The following is a 22319-nucleotide window of genomic DNA, read 5'->3' as shown; positions in this document are numbered from 1 at the left end:
TTTAAAAGTACAGTCGAACGGCTATACGACTTAAATAAAATATTTTACAAGTATAGCCGCACAGCTATATGCTTTGATTAGAATATTTTAACAGTATAGCCGCCCAACTATATGCTTTGAATAGAAAGCAGGCATGCCTCACACATCTTTCTTATATAAGACATCTCCTTGTAATTGTGGCAATAAGCCTAGTGACAAGTTCTTTTAACTTCGTCATTTTCAGAAGGACAATGATAAGATGAGAAAGTTTTGAATAAAACAGCATTGCCAGAGCAAAACATTCATATGGCTCACACCGAACCTCCAACGACAAGGAAACAGAACAATATTGATACAAATTCTTCCTCTTATCAAATAAGGCAATAGGAAAAGTTTTGAAGACCAAACAAGATGTTGCGGGCAAAAAGACAGGTATCACAGTTGAATCACATATCTGGAATTGATATTTACTTGCATGTTTAGCACATCTGAACAAAATAAAATGAAATAACAAGATATTGATCATACATACCTAGAGATATACCCAAATCGATCAATGTGAATTGTTAAATCACGAGCAGGCTTGCTATTTAATGTGTATGGGCAACTTCCTTGTTGTTGACGGCATTAATTCAGTATCATCACCCACAGAAGAATTTATATGTACACTTTCTTCTGGAAATGAATTACACACCTGTAAAGGAGTAACGACGGGCAAGCACAAGGCCTCCAAAGCCCTCTTAGCATGGTCAGGTGGAAGTTCAGTAATGACCTTACTGCAGAAGAGAGTTCAGTAGATGTTCAGATCATCAACAACATGGTACTAGATTGATCACGCAACGTCAGAAGATGCAGAAGATATAGTTTACCTTTAGGCTTCAACTAGATGTAACGAGTCCTCAGCTGAACCATCCATGACAGATGAACTATAAGTACTAAAAATACATTACCTGTCTGAAGTGCTTGAGGATGTTGAGGTAGTTTTAGAAGCCTATCCATAACCTGTTCACATTAAAAATAAAAATAAAAACCCCAAAAAAGTGAGTATTATTAGATCATACCTTGGGAATTACTTCATTCTCAACTACATATATCTTCTTTGAAAAGGATCACTCCTTCAAAGAAGATATATCAATCCTTGACTATTTCAGACAGTGCTTTTCAAGCTTGAACATTACTAGTATTAAAGAACTGGCTCAAGCTTTGGCCTCTCATTCTCGTTATGAAGTTCCAACATCTACCATTAAGATCAGAAATCTGCATTGCCAGAATGCTAGGTCAATTCTAAGTTCTTACTATTGATCAACTCCTTGCAGGTATACCATTTAAATAGAATATTTAAATGGTATAGCCGAACGGCTCTACTGTATAAATAGAATATTTTAATAGTCTACCCGCACGGCTATACTCTTTAAGTTGAAAATTTTATGGTAATATTCGCACGGCTGTATTATATAAATAGAATATCATTCGTCATTGCTTCTTCCATTAAGTTGAAGTTCAATTGTAGGACAATTATTAACCATTAACTCATAAACAAATCTATATTCTATAACAAGCTAAACTATTATTTATCATGAGAACAATAATGGTAACAAGTTTGCGGTAGTACGTATATTACATTCAGAATACAACATGAGCAAAAACACTTTAGGTAAACAAGTGACTCAAGTGTTCAGCCAATTTATAAACGGATATGGCCAGAACAAGAAAATGCGTATGTGTTGTGGAGGTACAGTGCATCAAGGATCAAGCACAAAAGGGCCTTGATTGAATGATGAATTTCAAACTCTCTCACAAATAGATATACAGTTGTTGACGCAGAAAAATGGCTCGGCACTTTTCCGCTCAACTTAGTGATGGTTGGGCCTTCGGTATGCTCGGGGTCTCGGTAGAGCGCGTGATCTGCAAGATAACAAACGCTCAGTAAGACCTAAGGCACCGTTGTGGTACCGCCGAAGGCTCTCCGATGCTTAAGTAAGTACGGATTTAGTAAGCTTAAATTGACAGATCAATAGGCGACGTAAGTTACGATTACCTCTATTTTGGGGAATTGTGTTTCTTTTATAAACTTTGGGAGATGTGCAAGCGTGAAAAATTTCGATGTGGGATCAGTAGACATTGATTGTGGGCCTGCCACGTGTCCTAGAGGAGGAGGTTGCATTAATTGTTGGATCGGTAGGCTGGGTGCCGAAGCAAGGTGTCGAAGGCTATCATAGACCCAATCTTATCAACGCGTCCGATTCTTATTGGCTGTTCATTTTGGTATAAACAGAGTCCCCAAGTTTTCCTTTGAGAGTTCTCGGAAGGGGACTTGACATTCTCATCGGCAGCGGCGCTATCTTACCGCTCGTAATTCAAATTGAGGAGGGCTCAATATTGACCCTTCCGGCGCTTTCATTTAGGACGACGCCCGAAGTTAGAAGGACGCCTGCGAGGAATGATGGGACCGAAAGTTGCTTCGTCATCCGCGCCGCGTCGTTAGAGCGCCCACAAGCGGACGACATGTGACGTGGTCCATTTATGCGAGTGGAGCATTTATGCGCCGCTTGGTTTTTCGAGAGTACCGAACCTCGCCTATAATAAAGGTGACTCTGGAAGAGTCACTTTGCATTTGTGAGAGAAGCGAGAGCTCTGTTGAGGCGATTTTCGACGAGAGCTAAAGGCAATCAAGGCGATTTTCGGCTTAGCAAACGGCAATCAGAGGCGATTTCCGACCGAGGTGATTGGTAGTACAGTTCACTAACCTTCCTTCACAGCTTGAGTTAAGGTACCGTTCGGCACTCTAATTTAACTCTCTTATTTAATATTGTTGTTTGTTGCACGTCCTTCCTTGACAAGAACTAGACTGACCATAAGGTTCTGTTCGGTAGTATAGTCGCCATAGGTAGTGATGTAGGAATCGGTAGGCTAGTCTTCTGCATGACCCTTAGTTTTCTTTTCTGTGTTTTGTAGATGTCCGATAGCAAGTCACTATTCGAGAGTGAGCCCAATGCGTTCGACGGGAGTTATCGGACGGTCTGCTTGATTCAGATAATGAGGCCGTAGCCCCGATGCCGGCGACAGAGAAGATACCAATGTTGAGATACTCGGTGAAGGCCCAAGCTCGCTCCTATACAAGGTATCGTGAAGGGGATGATGACTAAACAATCAGTGCCGCTGGCCGTGGTCTATCGTGATGGTCGTCACGTCGCATAGCCCAAGACGATGAGTCTAGCGCCGTCACCAATCGAAACCTCTACGCCCGTGGAGAGACAAACACCGAACCACCTTCCCATCCGAGGGTATCGGTAGTCTTCCCAACAATCTTAGGGTGCCGATAGGAGTACCAAAGAGCATCTGCCGTGTAGATTACCTAGAGCCCAACAAGTTTACCAAACGAGATTTTCAAGCACCGTCGAGCATCGCATTCGAATTCGGTGAGGATGAGAATCCCGGGTCCACCGAGTCCCTCAACAAGCCGAAAGATGACGGTCGCTTCTTCATCGACGTGCTTCTCCAAGGAGTTCGGCCACGCAACCGACGGTGTAGAGCATATTGGCGCAGATTGGCTGCGCCAAGTCAATACAACCCTAACTTCGGTGGCGCCGATGGGAGTTGTCGCCACAGATGGCATTGCCGAGGAAGGAGAACCTTCATACGAACAGTTCTCTTACCTCTACAAAGATTACTAAGTCTAAGAGTGCCGACCATGGTGGTGGGTTTAGGCCAACCGCTTGAAGGCTTCGAACGCCGCTATTCTCGCTGCCGCGGCCGACCTCTCGAGTAGTGAAGGAATCGGAGGGTGCTCCTTTCGAAACTATGAGTTGCCGTCGGGATAGCCTGTCCGCTTCCACATCCCCACCACCTTCCAAATAGCTGGTAGGTTGACGTGCCGTTCAGTACGTCGATTGTCTTATCTTTCTTGTGAAATCTCAACCGTTTTGTTTCTTGTGCAGGAAAATTGAAGTAGCCGAGCCCTACGCAATCTGAGATTCAACAGATCGACAGGGTAAGGTTGAAGGTCCCTGCCATTGAGAGGGTGTACCCCTAGTTTCTCTTCATTGCGAATTTGGTTAAAGCCAGACTTGCCAATCCTACAAAGAGTAAGTGGACATCATATTTGCGTCCTCATTTATATTTTACCAATGTCTTACCGATCTCCCTCTTGTGCAGTGATGGAAGAAAGGAAAGCCGTCGAAGCCAAGAGGATGAACGAGTCTTCCAAGAGGCGCCCTATGATGGGCCTTCAAGGGAAGAAGGCGAAACGGCGCGGAGGTGGAGCTTGCATGCGATCCGGAAGATCAAACCCTACCAATCGCTCTTGGCACTCAACACCGGTCGACGCCCAAGAGTGCCGCCGAGGCCAACTCGGCGCCTAGGAGAGCGCCAATGTCCGAGGCTTTTGCCTCCAAGGCCGCAGGAAAAGGCCATTTAAGGTGGACTTCGAGGTGGAGCCGATGCCAAAACGCGGTTGGTAGTTGGAGGCGCCGAAGACGATGACAATCCTGCCGCTCCAGTAACCCTCACATGCCCATCAAAGACAGTCCAATTTACGAACCATATGATCCTTGGTTCGCAAATGGAGTTGTCATAGATAGATGAGTTGCCGAAGAAACTTCTCCGGGAAGAGACCGGTCGTGCCTTCCGCCTCCAAGCCTCGGTAAGTCTTCTTTACTCTTGTTCTAGTTTTCGTTAGCTTTCCCACTTGATCCTGACTTGTTGCTTTAACTTTCAGGTGTCCATGGATATGTGGTGTGTATGCGGCATACTAACAATGTTGCCGAGCGGGCCAAGAAGGTCTACGAGGATGGCCGTGCGAGAAGGTCGACAAAGCCGGCAAAGCACTCCAGAGCACGCTTAATCTACTTAAAGACAAGCAGCTACCGAACGGCAAGTCCAAGCTTCGGAGGCTAAGTTGGCGAGAGATGGGGTGGCCACAGAGGCTGCAGCGAGGATGCCAAGACGGCAAAGAAGGTGGTGCATGTGGCTCTAGAGGAGTCGAGCGAGCCAAGGGGGAGAAGATCGATGTCGCCGCCCAGAGGCGATCGGTTACCGTCACAACCGACTTCTCCATCCTGCCTGGACAAGGAGGTGGGCTCGGAGATGGCGGATCTACTTTACCATTTCAAGAGGTACAATCCGGCGGAAGCTGAACCTTAACTTCATTGCCGATCCTCATCCTCTACTGGAAGGTCTCACCGAGGAGATGATAGAAGACTACGAGGAGGACACCCGAAGAGGTCCTTGTTGTCGAGGGCCTCGCATCGCCAAGAAGCTCCTGCCGTCGCCGATCGATGCCGCCGATCTTCGTAGTTTATTTTATGTATTTTTTGTATCTGCCATAAGGCAGCTCTTCTGAACTCGTTGATACTGAGGGCATCTTTTTACTTTAAGATTTAATTTCAACTTTTTCAACTATTTGTCCAAGTGGTTTCACCAACTTTTTCAACTATTTGTCCAAGTGGTTTCACTATCGGTAGTTGTTAGTTTCTTAATCGTTTTAACAAAAAGTTAACTGCCGAAGGCTAGTAAAACCAGAATGCTAAATAAAAGAATAATTGCTGAATGCTAGTAAAAGGAGTACCCTCGAGCGAGCCTTTAATCGGTAAGAAACTGAGAAATTAGTCATTTTATTTGCTGATGGCTAAATAATAGATTAATTGCCGAAGGCTAATAAGAGAATAACTCCCAAGTGAATCTTTAGTCGGTAGAGTCGAGCTAAGCATTTTAATTGCCAAGGGCTAATCATGCGTATGGGCGTAAGCTATTATCCATTTGACAATTTTCAAGTGCAGATAGTATCGGTTGGACCAAAACTCAGGCATATTTACTGCCGAAGGCTAATAAAAGTTTATAAAGCATTGCATGACCGATGGTCTCTACCATATCTTTTTAATAAACAAAAAATAAATAAACACACCGAAGGTTGTGAATATATATAAGTCGAAGGCTTTTTCATTAAATTTTGCCGAAGGCAAAGATATATTTGGAGTTTGTTTTACAATTACAACCTGCCGTAGGTGAGGGGACTACTTGAAATAATATTTTAGATGTTCGACGTTCCAAGGGTGACCGAGGGTCTTGCCGTTGGAGTCTCTAAGCCGATAGGTTCCCGATCGGAGGATGCTGATGACCTCGTAAGGTCCTTCCAAGGAAGGTCCGAGGGTTCTTTATGTGGGGTTCTTGTTTGCCGGAGAAACTTTTTGCATAACCCGATCATCGATTCGGAAAGAACGGGATCGACTCTTGAGTCGTGATTTGAGAGACGCTGCTTGCATGCTTCATTCCGAAGGTTGGCTTGCACTCGGCATTCTTCGATCAGTCGAGGCTCAATGTAAGTGCCTCCTCATTTGCCTTTGGAGCAAAGGTTTCCGTTGGTAAGAGGGCTCGCCGATCTCCACGGAACTACCGCTCAACCAAGGCAAGAGAGAAGGGGTTTCTCCGGTTGCCATTGAGGATGTCCGAATGACCCATAATACTCGCACTTCCGCCAAGCTCCTTTGGCTTTGTCGCCGTTTGAGTAGCTTCTTGATGATTTTGCTTAATGTTTCGACTTGACCATTCGATTGGGGTGAGCCGCAAAGCGAAGAATAGATTGATCTTGAGGCGAGTGCGAATCGCCAAAGACTTCCGAATCAAACCGCCTGCCGTTATAGTTGCTAGAGCTTGGCTTCTACCCATTTGGTGAAGTAATCCACGACAACAACGGCATACTTGACTGTCTCTTGCCTTGCGACATCGACCAATCAAGTCCGGTCCCATTGGGCGAAAGGTCATGGGCTTACGATCGCGATGTAGATTCGCAGAGATGTGAGGCACATTATCGAATGGCATTTGTCGCACTTCTTCACTAGCACATTCGCATCTTGGTGCATAGTTGGCCAGTAATATCCTTGATAAAAGGCCTTAATTGCATAGGGGACCCTGTATGGTTACCGCAAACTTCGCTATTGATTTCCCGGGACGAGTCCCCCGCTCGTGGTGAGGCATTTCGGATACTGGCGTGATATAGCCTCGCTTGTACATGACATCGTTGATGATTGTGTATCTTGCCGATCGGTACCGTAGCTTAAGGGCCTGAGATTTGATTTGGGGCAGGGTACCATTTGTTAAGTATGCATAGATTGGGGACATCCAAGTGTTCTCGTGATCGCACGACGCATACGGAGGTTATCGTGCTTGGTGGGCCGGATTTGCACCGCACCCTCCTCCTAATCCTATCGTTGATTGCAAGGTTAACCATACCAACAAGATCGGCGTGACTTTTTCTCACATGGGAATCTGCCAATCTCATAGGCCGAATTTTGAAGGAATTGGTGGGAAATTTGCCGATAGGTAGGTGACATGGAGGCATCCTTGGCTGCAAATTCGCCGTTATCCGATTCATTATGAGCCGAGTTGTTGTAAATGCTGATTTGTTTTGCGCTCATACTCTTGACTAGCCAAAGGCTGGCCAAGAGGGCCACATACTCTACCTTGTTGTTGGAGGCTTTGAAGTTGAATCAGAGGGCATACTCGACCTTGGCTCCGTCTGGAGTAGTCAACACCAGACTAGCTCCACAACCTTGTTGATTTGCTGAGCCATCGACATGCGAATCCATACAGAATGAAAGGATCGAGGCGTTTGTCATTACGCCTTTCGGTTCCCGCATCAGCGTCAATTGGGTTCGGTGGTACCAAGGTGTAAGCTTCGGAAATGAAATCGCACACCGACCATTTTTTGCAAGCCTTGGCTTGAATCAGTATGTCAAATTCTCGAGCTCAATCACCTATTTGATCAATCGGCCGGATGCTCGGCTTTACAAGACTCCGCCTAAGAGGTTGGTTAGTTAAAACCGTGATTTCATGCGCGAAGTACGGGCGAGTCGTTAAAGTGAGATTATGAGAGCTAAGGCAAGTCGCTCAGGAGGGATACCCAAGCTCTGCGCTTTGGAGTGCCTTGCCGACGTAGAAAATCGAAAGTTCTCGCTTTCTCCGACTTGCGATCAAGACCGAGTTGACGGCAATGCTAGATACCGAAAGGTAAAGAAATAGAATTTCCCCGGAAAGTAGCTTTGACAACAGTGGTGCTTTGCTCATGTAGTTCTTTAGGTCTTGAAATGCCTTATCGCATTCGGATACAGTCCATGTGATATATCGCTTGCCTTATTTCAAGGCTCTACAAAAGACGCATTTATCGGTGGCCTTGGAGATGAAGTGTGTTAAAGCGGCGATGACAGACCTCCAGAATTTCCTCGGAACTTGGGACGGACCCGCCTAATTACTAACATCATCCCGATGGGCCCATTTACTAAAGATGAGACTTTCTACCAAAAATTTGGCGAGTCTCAGTAGATTGAACATTTCCCAATGTCAACCTGCTCAAAATTATGATTAAAAACAACCAACCTGGCATGCTTTACAAGAAGTAAAATAATTTACAAACAAGGCCTCCATGCCTCACAAAATTTAAACCCTCAGTGGGCGATATAACATATCTACAAAATTCAAAATACAACCAAATATCGTCTAACCTGAAAGGAAAAGGTACCAAGAGTCTCTACGAAGACTCGAATTCCAAGATGCACCCGGTCCGCTCAATTGCAAAGCTCACAAGCATCGGGTCAAAATGAAAGTTATGAGTGGACAAAAATCAAGTTCAGTTCAAGTGAAAACAAAATAGTGTAACCCCCACCTTTCTTAAAACATGCAAGGAAACCATAAGCATAACAAAACAACATAAACAGTATATGCATACATACTAACACATTTATACCGGATCTCAAATCCGTAATCCGTGAATAATACTTCACGAAGCCCACCACTCAATTTAAGAGTTCCGAGAGGTTAGACTCTCATAAACATTCTCAAAGGTACGACCAGCGAGGAAATACCCTTACCGAGAAATAGAACCAAAGAACATTCATATATACATATAATTATATACATACTAAATATATGATGTAACAGAATAATAATAATAATAATAATAATAATAATAATAATAGTATCGAATATAACCAATATTTAATTGTACCGGGGAAACAATCCAACCGGGGGACTGTTTGACTAGTCTACATGGTAGAGCCATTCCTCAATTCACCATGTGTTTAGGGAACGAGCCGTCCAACTGGGGACTAACTCTCAACCAAAGACGCATAGCCGATAGCCAAAGCTTGTACGCACAAATACCCCTACGCGCAGACTACCCCAAATCCAGGTCCACAACAACATCCCCTCAAGAATGTTCTGAGTTCTCATAATTTCAAAGTATTCAACATCCGTAACCAAGACCAGATCAGGGGAGGTACATGAATTAGTGCTTAACGCACTCCAACTAGCAAATCAAATATTACCTTTCCATAGCTCATATCAACCATCACGTACCTCATGCATAGACGCATGCAAATATAGTTTCTCAGAAGTCAAATATCATAATAAGTTTTATAAAAACCTCGAACTTTCATTCGAGCATATATAAATTCTTGATAAACATAATAAAACTATACTGTATGATTGAATATCATCCCGGTCGAGCTAATGTGGTAGCTGATGCACTAAGTAGGAATGTTGGTGGAAGTTTAGCTCATCTTAGAATGGTCTATCTTCCGTTATTGATAGAACTGCGAAAAGATGGTGTGGAGTTAGAACTGACTCCTCGGGGAGGAATGCTTGCTAGTGTGCAGGTGAGGCCTATTCTGGTTGAGCGGGTGATTGCAGCACAATTGAGAGATCCTAATCTTTGTGTGATAAGGTCGGAAGTAGAAAATGGTACACGGACGGATTATGCAATAAGGAATGATGAAGCTTTGGTAGCTGGAACTCGTCTTTGTGTACCCAAGAACGATGAAGACTTGAGACGAGAAATCATGGAAGAAGCTCACTTTTCTACTTACTCTATGCATCCGGGTAGTACTAAGATGTATCGGACTTTACGGGAGTACTACTCGTGGCCGCATATGAAAGGAGATATTGCTAAGTATGTGAGCAAATGTCTGATTTGTCAACAAGTGAAAGCGGAACGGCAGAAACCGTCCGGACTCATGCAACCACTTCCGATCCCTGAATGGAAGTGGGAGCTTATCACAATGGACTTCGTTTTCAAACTCCCACGTACTTCAAAGGGGCATGACGGAATTTGGGTGATAGTTGACCAATTCACCAAGTCCGCCCATTTTCTACCTATAAAGGAAACCTATTCCTTGTCAAGGCTGGCAAAACTCTTTGTGGATGAGATTGTGAGATTGCACGGAGCTCCTGTGTCTATTGTGTCGGACAGGGATGCAAGGTTCACATCTCATTTCTGGAAGTGTTTAAATGAGGCTATGGGTACTAAGTTACATTTTAGTACTGCTTTCCACCCACAGACTGATGGACAATCGGAAAGAACCATTCAGACCTTGGAAGACATGTTGAGGTCTTGTATTTTACAACCTGAAAGACAGTTGGGATACTCACCTTGCATTGGTGGAATTTGCTTATAACAATAGTTATCATTCGAGTATTGAGATGGCTCCGTATGAAGCTCTATATGGGAAAATGTGTAGAACTCCTGTTTGTTGGAATGAAGTAGGCGAAAGGAAGTTGGAAAAGGTAGATAGTATTCGAGCCACAACTGAGAAGGTGAAAATGATTAAAGAGAAGTTGAAAACCGCATAAGACCGAGAAGAGTTATGCGGATAACCGATCCAAGGATCTTGAGTTTGCAGTTGGAGATTGGGTGTTCTTGAAGCTATCTCCTTGGAAGGGTGTGATGAGGTTCTGAACGCGGGAAGTTAAGCCGTCGTTATATTGGACCTTATGAGATCACCGAACGTATTGGGCCAGTTGCCTATAGACTTGCCTTACCAACAGAACTATCTCGGATACATGATGTGTTTCATGTATCCATGTTAAGGAAGTACATGCCTGATCCTTCTCATATTTTAGAGCATCAACCTATGGAGTTGCATGAAGATTTGACGTACGAGGAACAACTGTAGTGAAGGAGCGAAGTTGCGCCTGATCCATTCTGTAGTGAAAGTGTTGTGGAGAAGTCAAACTGTTGAAGAGGCTACTTGGGAACCCGAGGCGCAAATACGAATACCCTTATCTCTTCAATTAACAGTATGTAAATTTCGGGACGAAATTTTTATAAGGGTAGGTTGTAACACCCGACTGCTTAATTTCCAATGCAAATGGAAAACTAAATTAAATGTGAAATTACGAAACAACCCTGGGTAGGCATTTCGGTCATTTTCTTGTCCGAAGGATTTTGGGACTACAAGTGGTTTGGTTGCGTAGGTGGTTCGAGATAAATTCGTGGACAAAGTGGTAGGTTTGAATCGGAGTTATAACGAGGTTTTGGCGATGAAATTTCCTTTGGTGGCAAAACCGTAAATAACTCGAAAAGGGTATTTGTAAAACAAAAATCAGATTTTTATTTCATTTTCTCTCTCTCTCTCTCTCTCTCTCTCTCTCTCTCTCTCTCTCTCTCTCTCTCTCTCTAAAATGCGGTTTCGCAAACCTTTCTCCCGATTGGTGCAACCACCGATTAAAGCCACCACCGACCGTGACACCCAAACTGACGGCCGTGCCCCACCACAAACCTCAGCCTAAGTCTCGCCGCCAGCTGCAGATTTCGCCGAAATTGCAGAAAATCGTGATTTTTCCCGAATTTTCAAATCGCTCGTTCTCTCTCATTTCTCCACCAAATTGGACGTATAAGGTATGAATTTCTACCTATTTTCCATGCTCTAGCTGATGGTTAGATAGGATTACATCGATTTTGAGCGTAGGATGTCTGATTTTCGACTTAGGTTTTGGCCGAATTTCGGGATGAAATTCCGGCCACTTCCGGTCAATATTTGGGGTATGCCCAATAACAAAAGTGGCTCCAAATAGGGTGTTACATCTAGGATAGGAGTCTTGGGCCGAGATTTTGAGATTTTCCGGCCAAGCCTAATCGCTTTGGACACCGCTTTGCCAGCGTGTGTGGCGGCGCGTGGGCAAGTGTGGTGGAGCTGTAAATCATTCCAGCAGTGATCCTTAGGTTGTCACGAGCGCGTAGGATTTCGCGGATCTCGATTCCGAGGTCGTTTGACAATCGAACGAATTATCGCATATTGTGCGTTATTCGGGTTCGATATGTCCCGACCGCTGATCGCTTTCAACCAAGTATGTTCCTCTAGATACCCTTAGGATCGTGTAGGATTCGATGAATCGTAAACGGAGTCCCTGATACTCCGAAAATGCTAACCTAGGATGAGGGTTTCAATAACCGTCCATTTGTGCGATCGTGAGCGATCTAACCGTCCGCTTTGACCAAACGCACAGGACGTGTATCCTAGATCTCGTAAAACCTATAGGAACTCTCGAAGCTAGGGTTTTGTTTTAAAGTTCTGTTTTGAAGCGCTTGACGCTCATCGATTTTCGTATTCAATCATGTATCTCACCCGATACGCAGCAGGACCTCTAAGGGTCAAGTGTGGCACTACTTGTGAGTGGACTTTTCTTTTGAAACTCAGTATGATTTCATTTATGGAAATATGACATAGTTTTATTATGTTTATCAAGAATTTATATATGCTCGAATGAAAGTTCGAGGTTTTTATAAAACTTATTATGATATTTGATACTTACAGCTCCACCACACTTGCCCACGCCACACACGCTGGCGAAGGTGTCCAAAGCGATTAGGCTTGGCTGGAAAATCTCAAAATCTCGGCCCAAGACTCCTACCCTAGATGTAACACCCTATTTGGAGCCACTTTTGTTCTTGGGCATACCCCAAATATTGACCGGAAGTGGCCGGAATTTCATCCCGAAATTCGCCAAAACCTAAATATTGACCGGAACGAGCGATTTGAAAATTCGGAAAAACCGCGAATTTTCTGCAATTTCCGAAATCTGCATTCTTGGCGACTGAGCTTACCGGGTTTGATTGGGGCACGAATTTGGTACCGTGTCACTCGGTGATGGTTTCAATCGGTGGTTGCACCAATCGGGAGAGAGGTTTGCGAAACCGCAGAGAGAGAGAGAGAGAGAGAGAGAGAGAGAGAGAGAGAGAGAGAGAGAGAGAGAGAGAAAGAGAGAGAAATGAAATAAAAATCTGATTTTTTGTTTTTACAAATACTATTTTCGAGTTATTTACGGTTTTGCCACCGAAGGAAATTTCATCGCCAAAACCTCGTTATAACTCCGATTCAAGCCTACCGCCTTTGTCCACGAATTTATCTCAGAACCACCTACGCAACCAAACCACTTGTGGTCCCAAAATCCTTCCGGACAAGAAAATGACCGAAATGCCATACCTCAAGGGTAGTTTCGTAATTTCACATTTAATTTAGTTTTTCTATTTGCATTGGAAATTAAACAGAGTCGGGGTGTTACAAGCGACGTGTCCGGTAAGGCTTTGGATGTCCTTCACGTTTTCGGTCTCTCCATATCGATTATGGCCTTGATTTTTTCGGGATTCGCTTTTGATACCTCTCTGGATGATCATGAACTCGAGGAACTTTCCTGAAGATACACCGAAGGCGCATTTCGTCAAGTTAAGTCTCATTTGGTAGTCTTTTAGTATATCGAGCATGAGAGCCGATTGTGTAGGTGCTCCTCTGTTGTCCGGCTTTTTACCAACATATCGCTGATGATACTTCCACGATCTTTGCCGATATGTTTGGCAAAGATTCGATTGACGAGCCTTCGATATGTTGCCTCCGTGTTCTTCAAGCCGAACGACATGACATTATGGCAGTACAACCTCATGTCGTAATGAACGCCTGTATGCCCGCCGTCGGCGGTGCATGAATTCTCGTTGTAACTAATATGCGCCCATGAAGCTTAGCGCTCATAACCGCAGAGCGCCCACAAGCCTGGTGGTCGATCCGGCAACGGAAGCTATCCTTGACATGCTATGTTCAGTCCATATAGTCCTCGACACATTCGCTATCCGTCCTGGCCTTCCAGAACCATTAGGAGTTGGCAAGTCGACAGTACGTAGCCTTCCTAATAAAGCCGATGACATTTAGCTTGCCAACTTCGATACGCATGGCTTCATACCGTTCGGGTTTATAGGCGGGAGATGAGCTTGTGGTGATGACTCGCGATATGCCCGCTATAAGACCGCGAAGACCTCGACATTGTGCCGCAAAGTCAATGAACTACATTCGGAGGTGGGGTTGAGTGTGGTGCCGATCTTTACGCACCGATCGGATGCTCTTCATTCAACACAATCGCTTCCTGTTCTTGACGGCTGTGCTGCGCTAGTGACGTTGGTGTTTCATCCTTGGGTCGCCTATGGGCCCGCTACCATTCGGCACTTGCACATACATTGCTTCCATTAGAAGTTTGCAAGCTACCGATTTCGTGGCCGTCGCATAGCACGTCTGCATCGAGTCTCCCTGACGCCAATACCGTAGGTTGGGAACTTCATCAAGAACATGTGGGGACGTGTGCTTTGACTCGTAGTGTCGCTCGTCCTACAATGACGCTGTATGCCGCAAGGCGTCGACAATGAGGAACCGATCATATATCATTGTTCTTCGAGGGCTATGCCAAGGCGATGGTAGACCGACACCGCCGATTGGTTAGACCGATCCCGCAGAAGCTTAGCAATGGCGTTATCGCCAATTGACTCGACTATTTGCTATCCCATTCCATTGAAAGCATCGGCAAAATTACATTTACCGAGCTTCCATTGTCGACAAGACCGCCTACATCAGAATCGCGATTTCACTCGGATCATCATTGGGTCATCGTGGTAAATTATCCCTTTTCTTCCTTCTCGTGAGAACGTGATAGGCTCCCACCCAACCTTTCGTACCTGTGGTGCCGGCTGACCTCTATGCCGAAGACTTGAGGGTAGTGAGCGGTACGCACGTATTGTTTCACCGACCGATTAGATGATCCCGCCAGAGTGGGACCTCCGCTAATGGTGTTGACCACGCTGATTTGTGTTCACGCCGACAAAGCCGACGATGGTCCGCAATGTATCTTGATCCGCTTTCCTTCTCGAATTAAGCGCTCAATGATCTTCCTCACGCATGCATTCCTCGATGTTGTGGTATTGTCTTGGTGATATTGGCGGAATTTACGGTATCCCGATTGTCCCGCTGATTAGGCTTTCGGTGATTTGGCTTGGGTATTATCCCTGTGGTCGCTCATTAGATAGCCTCATAAGTGGTATTTAGCAGATAAAGACTTCCGAGTGCCGTAATTGGTAGGGCGCGCGTGGTCATTCCAACCTATTTCCCTCGTTATTTCTTTGAGCTTCCATGCCGATTATCACGGCCATCTTTCCGCTTGTGCTCGCCAAGGGTTCGGTTCTCCTAGGGTGTACGGTGACCCTTGCCGGATAACTTTTCAATCTTGGTGCCGAGCGAAGCCTTGACTTTGAGTTGAAATATTCACCTTGGCGTGGATTGTTGCTCGCTTCATCAACTCGCCATAAGGCGCTAATTGCTACAAAGTGCACGAGGTAGTGTGAGGACCAAAGGTCGCTCTTGAAAGGCGCCGTAGCCTCATCCGCTTTTGGGCACCTCGAGTATTCATGACTAAAACGCGCGGCATATTCTCGATCGCTCGTTTTCTATGCCGAATCGTACAGATCATCGACAAAATACAGACGGTCCGTCTGGATCATAAAGTGATTGAGAAAAATCTGCTTTAACTCGTCGAATGAGTCTACGATTCCCGGCCCGCATAGAACCAATTTAATGCCTCTGTAAGGGAGGATGGGAAGAGCAAGCATTGTCCTTTGTCGCTGAGTCTCTTGCACCCTATTGCGATTGGAAGGAATATAGATGCGTTAAAGGGTCTTCGACAGCGGTGTAGAATGGTATGCGGTGGTTGTATATCCTTATCCTGCCGTGAGCACTTTATGCTTTCGGTGAACGGTCCCGAAGCTTGCCCCATCGGGCTCTTGGAAGCGAGTCCTATCGCTTTCCATCTTTTGAATCTTTGGAAATGTAGACAGATAGCGTGGTCTCGGCTTGAGACCTGAATCGTAGTCTTCAAGATCTCCACGGACTTGAAGGTCTTGCGCCAGAGAATCGCGTGGGAGTTGCCGAACGATAGGTTGATTTGGTGGTTTTGGAAGGGACATGCTCGTCGAATTCGCTTTGATTCCAAACCCCGTACCTTTCGAATGGGCGACTTGCTTACCAGAGCCCTCATTTGTGAGTCTCTCAACCTAGCATTGATCCCGATTGGAGACCTCGCCTTTCGGCTTCCTTATCGCTGATCCGATGGCGATCGGTGTAAACCTTCTTCGATACCGCTGGTCCCTAGGTGCCGAACTACAACCGCTTGGAGGTGCGGCGTTGCCTTTTCCCCTTCTTACCCTTCTTCGTCCATTAGAGTCTGCGCAGACTGGGAAGATTCGATAGTTTGGATATTCTGCGCTTTGCGATTGAAGCGATTCTTGAGTTTTGTCCACTTTAGACGAAAGAAGATTGTTATGTTCTTGGAGTTTTGCCATGTCCTTCTAGAGAGGTGATTTGGGCCAAAAGCTCGCTCGGCTGGTTTGAATCACCGTGCGTTCAAAGGAGTGCAAGGGCGTAGCAGGCTAGCTCCGCTTTGCCTTCCTAACGGTAATCCTTCTTCCGATAGGAACGTTGGTACTGAAGTGGTCCCCATGTGTTCGAGAAATATGGGTCGACTTTATCGTTTTCCCACATACGACGCCTAAATTGATGTAGGAAAATGGCTCGCACTTTCCCACTCAACTTAGTGATGTTTGGGTCTTTGATATGCTCGAGCCTCGGTAAAGCGCGTGATCTGCAAGATAACAAAACGCTCAGTAAGACCTAGGGCACCGATGAAGGCTCTTCGATGCTTAAGTAAGTACGGATTTAGTAAGCTTAAACTAACAGATCAATAGGCAGTATGCCGTAAGTTCGATTACCTCTATTTTGGAGAATTGTGCTTCTTTTATAAACTTTGGGAGATGTGCAAGCTGTGTAGAATTTCGATGTGGGACTGTAGACGTCGATTGTGAGCCGCCACGTGTCCTAGAAGAGGAGGTTGCATTAATCGTTGGATCGGTAGGCTAGGTGCCGAAGCAAGGTGCCGAAGGCTATCATAGACCCAATCTTATCAACGCGTCCGATTCTCATTGGCTGTTCATTTTGGTATAAACAACAGTAAACATAAATAATGTGGACACAAAACAAAAACAAATAATGTGTGGAAAGGTTGTGCTTCAGCTGGCCAGATTTCAATTAGGCTCAAACGTAGGTTTATCTTACAAAAAGCTTTACACGGTCGAATTCTGATTAGAAACATAACAACTGTGACTTCCAAGATCGATTGCATTTATATACGTGCTAAAACAAGTTGATATGTTGAATTGGAATGCAATGCTCAGCAAGCTTACATTTGTTTGAAGAAGTAAATCATAATTTAGATGAATGGCTAGATAGAGCATGACTAACGAGCTCCCTCCTCAAGATCTTTCCTGCTGGAGATTTTGGAATGGAGTTGATAAACGATACGCATCGAATCTTCTTGTAGGGTGCAACCTGCAATAACAAACCAACTTCAATATGATGCCCTGTAACATACAACTTCAAGAGAACTGGAAGTATGGATGTTAATTATGAAAAGAATCAATTGGATATTTTTACAAGTATTCAGGAGCATACTTGTTTTGCAACAAAATCCATAACTGCGGCCTCAGTGATATTGCTTCCAGGCTTTCTAACTACATAGGCCATGGGAATCTGCCCTGCTTCTTCATCAGGATACCTGCTTCAGAAACGCCAACAGGCAGAAATCAGAACTAGTATACCTTGAGGAGGTAAACAGATACATGAAATATACTGCAACATTCTTTCAGAAACTATGATCTTCTACCATGAAACCATGACACTAACTATGCAAGAAAGTGGAGGCAAAAGACCAAATTTCTCATAAAGGCAAACTTATCGGCAAAATATCTGTCAAAATTTTCTTCAATGACCTCATAAGTTCTTGAATTTCTTTTGTTTTTTGTTTTTCTATGGACCAGTTTCTTTTCCCAGCTAAATACTTCTAAAAATTTTCAAAAGTGACAAATAAGAGATTAAAGTCGGCAATTGATAGATTGATGCCATAAGAGCATGGAAAGAAACTAGCTTTTCACAAGCAAAGAATGTCATAGTACTAGATACATACGGAATCACAGCGGCATCGGCAATGTCGGGATGGGATTGAAGTATGGGTTCCAACTCAGCTGGGGGTACCTGCAATTTGTTCGACATAGAGAGACCAAACAACACATTACTCAAATGGACTGATCAAAATACCATCTTTGTTATGAGTTTAACTCTCGAAGGATATCTCTTGCAATCACCTGATAGGCCTTGTACTTGATCAATTCCTTTAACCTGTCAACAATGTAGATGAACCCCTCATCATCAAAGAAACAAAGATCACCCGTCTTCAACCACCCGGCTGACTCCAAGGTCTCAGCAGTTGCCTTGTCATCTCCTACATAACCTGTAAGTCAAAGGTTTTACAAAGATCAATTAGATTAGGTATTGGTGTCACGACTCATGGCTAGAACTTGCTCCTATATTAACTGATTTGTAAGAAAAGGCGCTGAAAACTTATAAATTATCTTAAGATAAACCATTTCTGCAATATAGTACACTTGTGACATGACAAAGTCTCATTACCTTTCATGACTGTTGGGCCTCGCAGCCACAGCTCGCCCCTCTGGCCAGGAGGTAAGGCCTCTCCAGTTTCGGGGTCAACAATCTGGGCTTCCATATTTTCGGATAGGCGGCCCACAGAAGCATGCCGTTTTGACTCTTCAGAGTCTATCATCCTCGTACCCGCTGCCCCACTTTCGGTCAAACCGTATCCCTGAATAAACGATAATATTAATCAAGCATTTGACAATTAGCAAGAGTAGAGTTTGGCATATCACACATGTGATACCATCTGCACAACAGAATTATGCAAGTAACGTAACCAGTCATCATCACTATTCTGTTCCTGTTGGGATATGGCACAGAACAGAAGCAACCCACATTTTTGTATTAATTGGTCATTGACTCTTTGCTTCAAAACTGAAAAGTCATTCAAATGAATCACAAATATTGAAAAGTCTGTTCACATGTTTCAAACCCACAAAAGCAACCAACCCGCATTGGCCTTCATACATTTACAACTGAAAAGTCTCCTAAATTAATCACAATGTGGAAAGTCAGTATAACCTTAATCAAAACTGTAGGATTAGATATGTCGACCTTAATTAATCACAAATGCCTTAAATCAACCACAGTAAATACAGGTATTATTATACGGAAAAAGTTTAATATATTTTTAAACACACATAGGCTACTTGCATTTTATTTTAGTTATACATGTATTTTATGTGTATTATTAATTATAAACGTATTATTCACTTACCAGTAATATAAGTTGGAAAAATAAATAAATTGGGGGACCAAAATATCAAAACCCAACGTTTAAACCGTATTAATTAGTAACTAACTATAAAATCAACCGCCTAAAATTAAACTGCATTATGTAATTCCGACAACGGATAATTTAATTTTCTGACCTGTGCAATTTCCACATTGGGAAATCTCTCAGTGAATCTCTCAGCAACCTCCTTCCCCAGAGGCGCGCCGCCACATCCGAGAAGCCGAAGAGAGCTGAGATCGTATATCTGAACCAGCTCGGACTTCGCCAGAGCCACGATCAACGGCGGAGACGCCGGGATGTAGCTGACCTTGTACCTCTCCACGGCCCTCAGCATCGCTTCCAAATCGAACCTCTTCATCAAAACCAAGGTCTCGCCCATCATCACCCCCCGAACCAGCATGACGAACCCGAAGATGTGGAACAGAGGCAGCGTGAACAACGAGACGACTTGCTCTTCGGGTAGGGTAGGGTCGGGTTCGCGCTGCAGCACGTGGAGCCCGGCTAGTAGGCCGATGAAGTTGCGGTGAGTCAAGAGAACACCTTTGACTCGTCCGGTGGTGCCGGACGAGAAGAGAATCGCCGCCGTGTCGGTTTGGTTGACCTCGACTCCGAAGTCGGGTCGGGTGTCGGATGATCCGACCCGATTGAGCATGGACAGGAACTCGTGTGAATCCAGGAGGATTATGGTGCGGAGCTCATCCTTAGGGAGCTTGTGAGCGGTTGCTGATGTGGCGAAAGCGATGGCGGGTCGGGTGAGTCGGACCTGGTAGGCAATCTCGGACTCGGACCCGATTGGATTAGCGGGCGAAAAGACGACGCCTAAGGCGAGGAGGGAGAAATAGAGGACGGGGATGTGGAAGGAAGTAGACGAGAGAATGAACGCCACGTGGCCTTTGGAGAGAGCGGGGGCAAGGGACTGGAGGGAGAGAGTGAGGGAGTGGACTTGGCCGATGAAGTTCTCGTACGAGACATGGCGGCCGGAAGCGGCATCGATGAGGACGGTTGTGGTGGGGGCGACCGCAGAGGATTGGAAGAGGGAGAGAGCAAAATGGGTGATGGAGAGGGGTTGGGAGAGAGGCGGGAGTGGGACCGGAGGTCGGAGAGTGTGGAATGTCTTGGTTTGTGGACAGTAGCCGCTCTTGGGATCGATCCAACGGCTGGGATTTGTTTCCTCCGCCATGGTTGATTAGAATTGGAGCTAAGCTAGCTCTTCAGAAGCTTTATATATATAATATAACTGTGACACTGCGAGTGTGGCCAAGACCTACTCATTGTCATTGATTATAAAATCCAGACAAACAAGAACTAAAAGAGGAGAGAGTAATTTATTATGAAAAATGCTAGAGGTATCAATTTTGGGCACTAACTCTTTAATAGAGCGTGGCTCCAGTGTATTAGCGGCCCCACCTCTATTAGAGAGTTGGTGCCCAAATTGATACCCAAAATTGGTGCCTCTAGCATCACCCATTTATTATTACTTTACACATGTTTGACTTGGCTTTTTCTAGCTTTGGGAAGGAAAGTAAATATATCATTGTGGATGGATGTAGAATGGAGGAAACGTGGGTTTAATGCGTACGTTGGAAGCGGGGAATATTTTGCCTTTCTTTGCATTTGCCAAACTGGGCCCCAAGCATATGGTATTGGGAGGTTTTCACTTTAATCACCATGCTGTATATAGTGGTAAGTAACACGTAAGGTGGATATAGATTTTTTTATGTTTGAGATGTGCTTAGGACAGTCGTATACGCATGTGAGTGGTACGCAACCTAACCAACCATTGACATATGCAGGTTCGTAATGTTGGAATTTTAAAAGGTTTTAAAAATTTAACTGTTTTATTTATTTAATTATTTTAGTTGTTTTATTTTATTTATTGTGGAGGTTACAAATATTTAATATTCAAGTTTTATTTTTAGTTGGTGAATGTCTTAATTTTTTGGTTGGTAAAGATTATATGTTATTGGATGCCTACAAAAGGTCACTCATCCTTCACATTTAAAACAACTACAATACACTATTAGAATATCACATACCACATTATGATTCTCTTCTTTTCTTTTACATATATTCTCTACTTTATATTTTCATATTGTGTCTTAATACAAAGAGCATTTCTAATCTTCTCTTTAATCTTTGGATAAATTGAATACATTTAGTAAGGGTAAACTTGGAAAGTAAAAGTTTGTTTGTATAATATATTAATGACATTGTTTTAAGTGTAAGGAGAATGACACATATCAAGTAAAAAATGAAGAAAGTCCAAAAGAGAAGGTTAAAGAGAAGGTTGCTAGCATTCCTCATATTCAAATGCCAATTTGGAATTTTGTCGGTAAAATTTGACATCATATAAAGCTGTCATCTCAACTTTATTTTTGACAGCAACAAAAGTATGGCATCATTTCTTATTTTAATAATTTTTTTACCAAAGTATGGCATCATTGGTTGGAATAGGATATTTCAAATGGCATCATTGTTGAATTGAATGCAGTGCTCGGCAAGCTTTCTTCCTTTGTTTGAATTAGTAAATCATAAGTTAGATGAACGGCTAGATAGAGCTGTTAGAATTCATGGATTCAGCAGCTCATTTGTGGTATTTTGGATGTTTTGGAAGAGAGGAAGAAATCAAAGTATGAGAGAACGTTGCTATGAAGGAGAAGAATAGAAACTGAAAAAAGTGTGTACTGTTCATTCCACTATACCCAATTATATATGTTGTAAGAGAGAGAAGAGAGATTCTTCTCTAACTGATTTACACAGGACTTAATCCTAACCATTGATCTTATCATCTTATGAGATGATTACACATGTCACAATCTAACACCTTATATCCTAGGCTAGATAAGAGGCCACTTGGACTATGATCCAATGACTCATATTACAACCAGAAAAATAACATGTAAAATTGAAATAAAATTCAAACATAAAGAAACTTTGGCGCCAAGGATTTCAGCTCAAGGGTTACAAATCAACACTCCCTTCTA

General features: G+C 44.0%; 1 protein-coding gene across 2 annotated transcripts; it reads right to left on the bottom strand.

The window, feature by feature from the left end:
• Positions 1–414: 414 nt before the first annotated feature.
• On the bottom strand, positions 415–20626 carry LOC103338035 (4-coumarate--CoA ligase-like 9). 2 transcript variants are annotated; one of them, XR_016121963.1, is made up of 9 exons: positions 19472–20619; positions 18579–18768; positions 18254–18399; positions 18076–18143; positions 17565–17667; positions 17297–17441; positions 16826–17039; positions 849–1884; positions 415–755 (listed from the first exon to the last, which is right to left on the bottom strand). XR_016121963.1 is itself a non-coding variant. In XM_089041339.1 (6 exons), exons 1-6 carry the CDS (start codon positions 20513–20515, stop codon positions 17316–17318), a joined length of 1677 nt encoding a protein of 558 aa, XP_088897465.1. In that variant the 5' UTR covers positions 20516–20626; the 3' UTR covers positions 17106–17315. The 2 variants fall into 2 exon arrangements, 1 of the variants encoding a protein (XP_088897465.1); XM_089041339.1 differs by lacking the exons at positions 415–755; positions 849–1884; positions 16826–17039 and having other exon boundaries at positions 17106–17441; positions 19472–20626.
• Between the last annotated feature and the right edge of the window lie 1693 nt (positions 20627–22319).

The sequence above is a fragment of the Prunus mume genome, linkage group LG7 (assembly GCF_029339155.1).
Source record: "Prunus mume cultivar Tortuosa linkage group LG7, ASM2933915v1, whole genome shotgun sequence".
NCBI classification, from domain to species: Eukaryota; Viridiplantae; Streptophyta; class Magnoliopsida; order Rosales; family Rosaceae; genus Prunus; species Prunus mume.
This window is presented reverse-complemented; position numbering and strand designations above follow the sequence as displayed.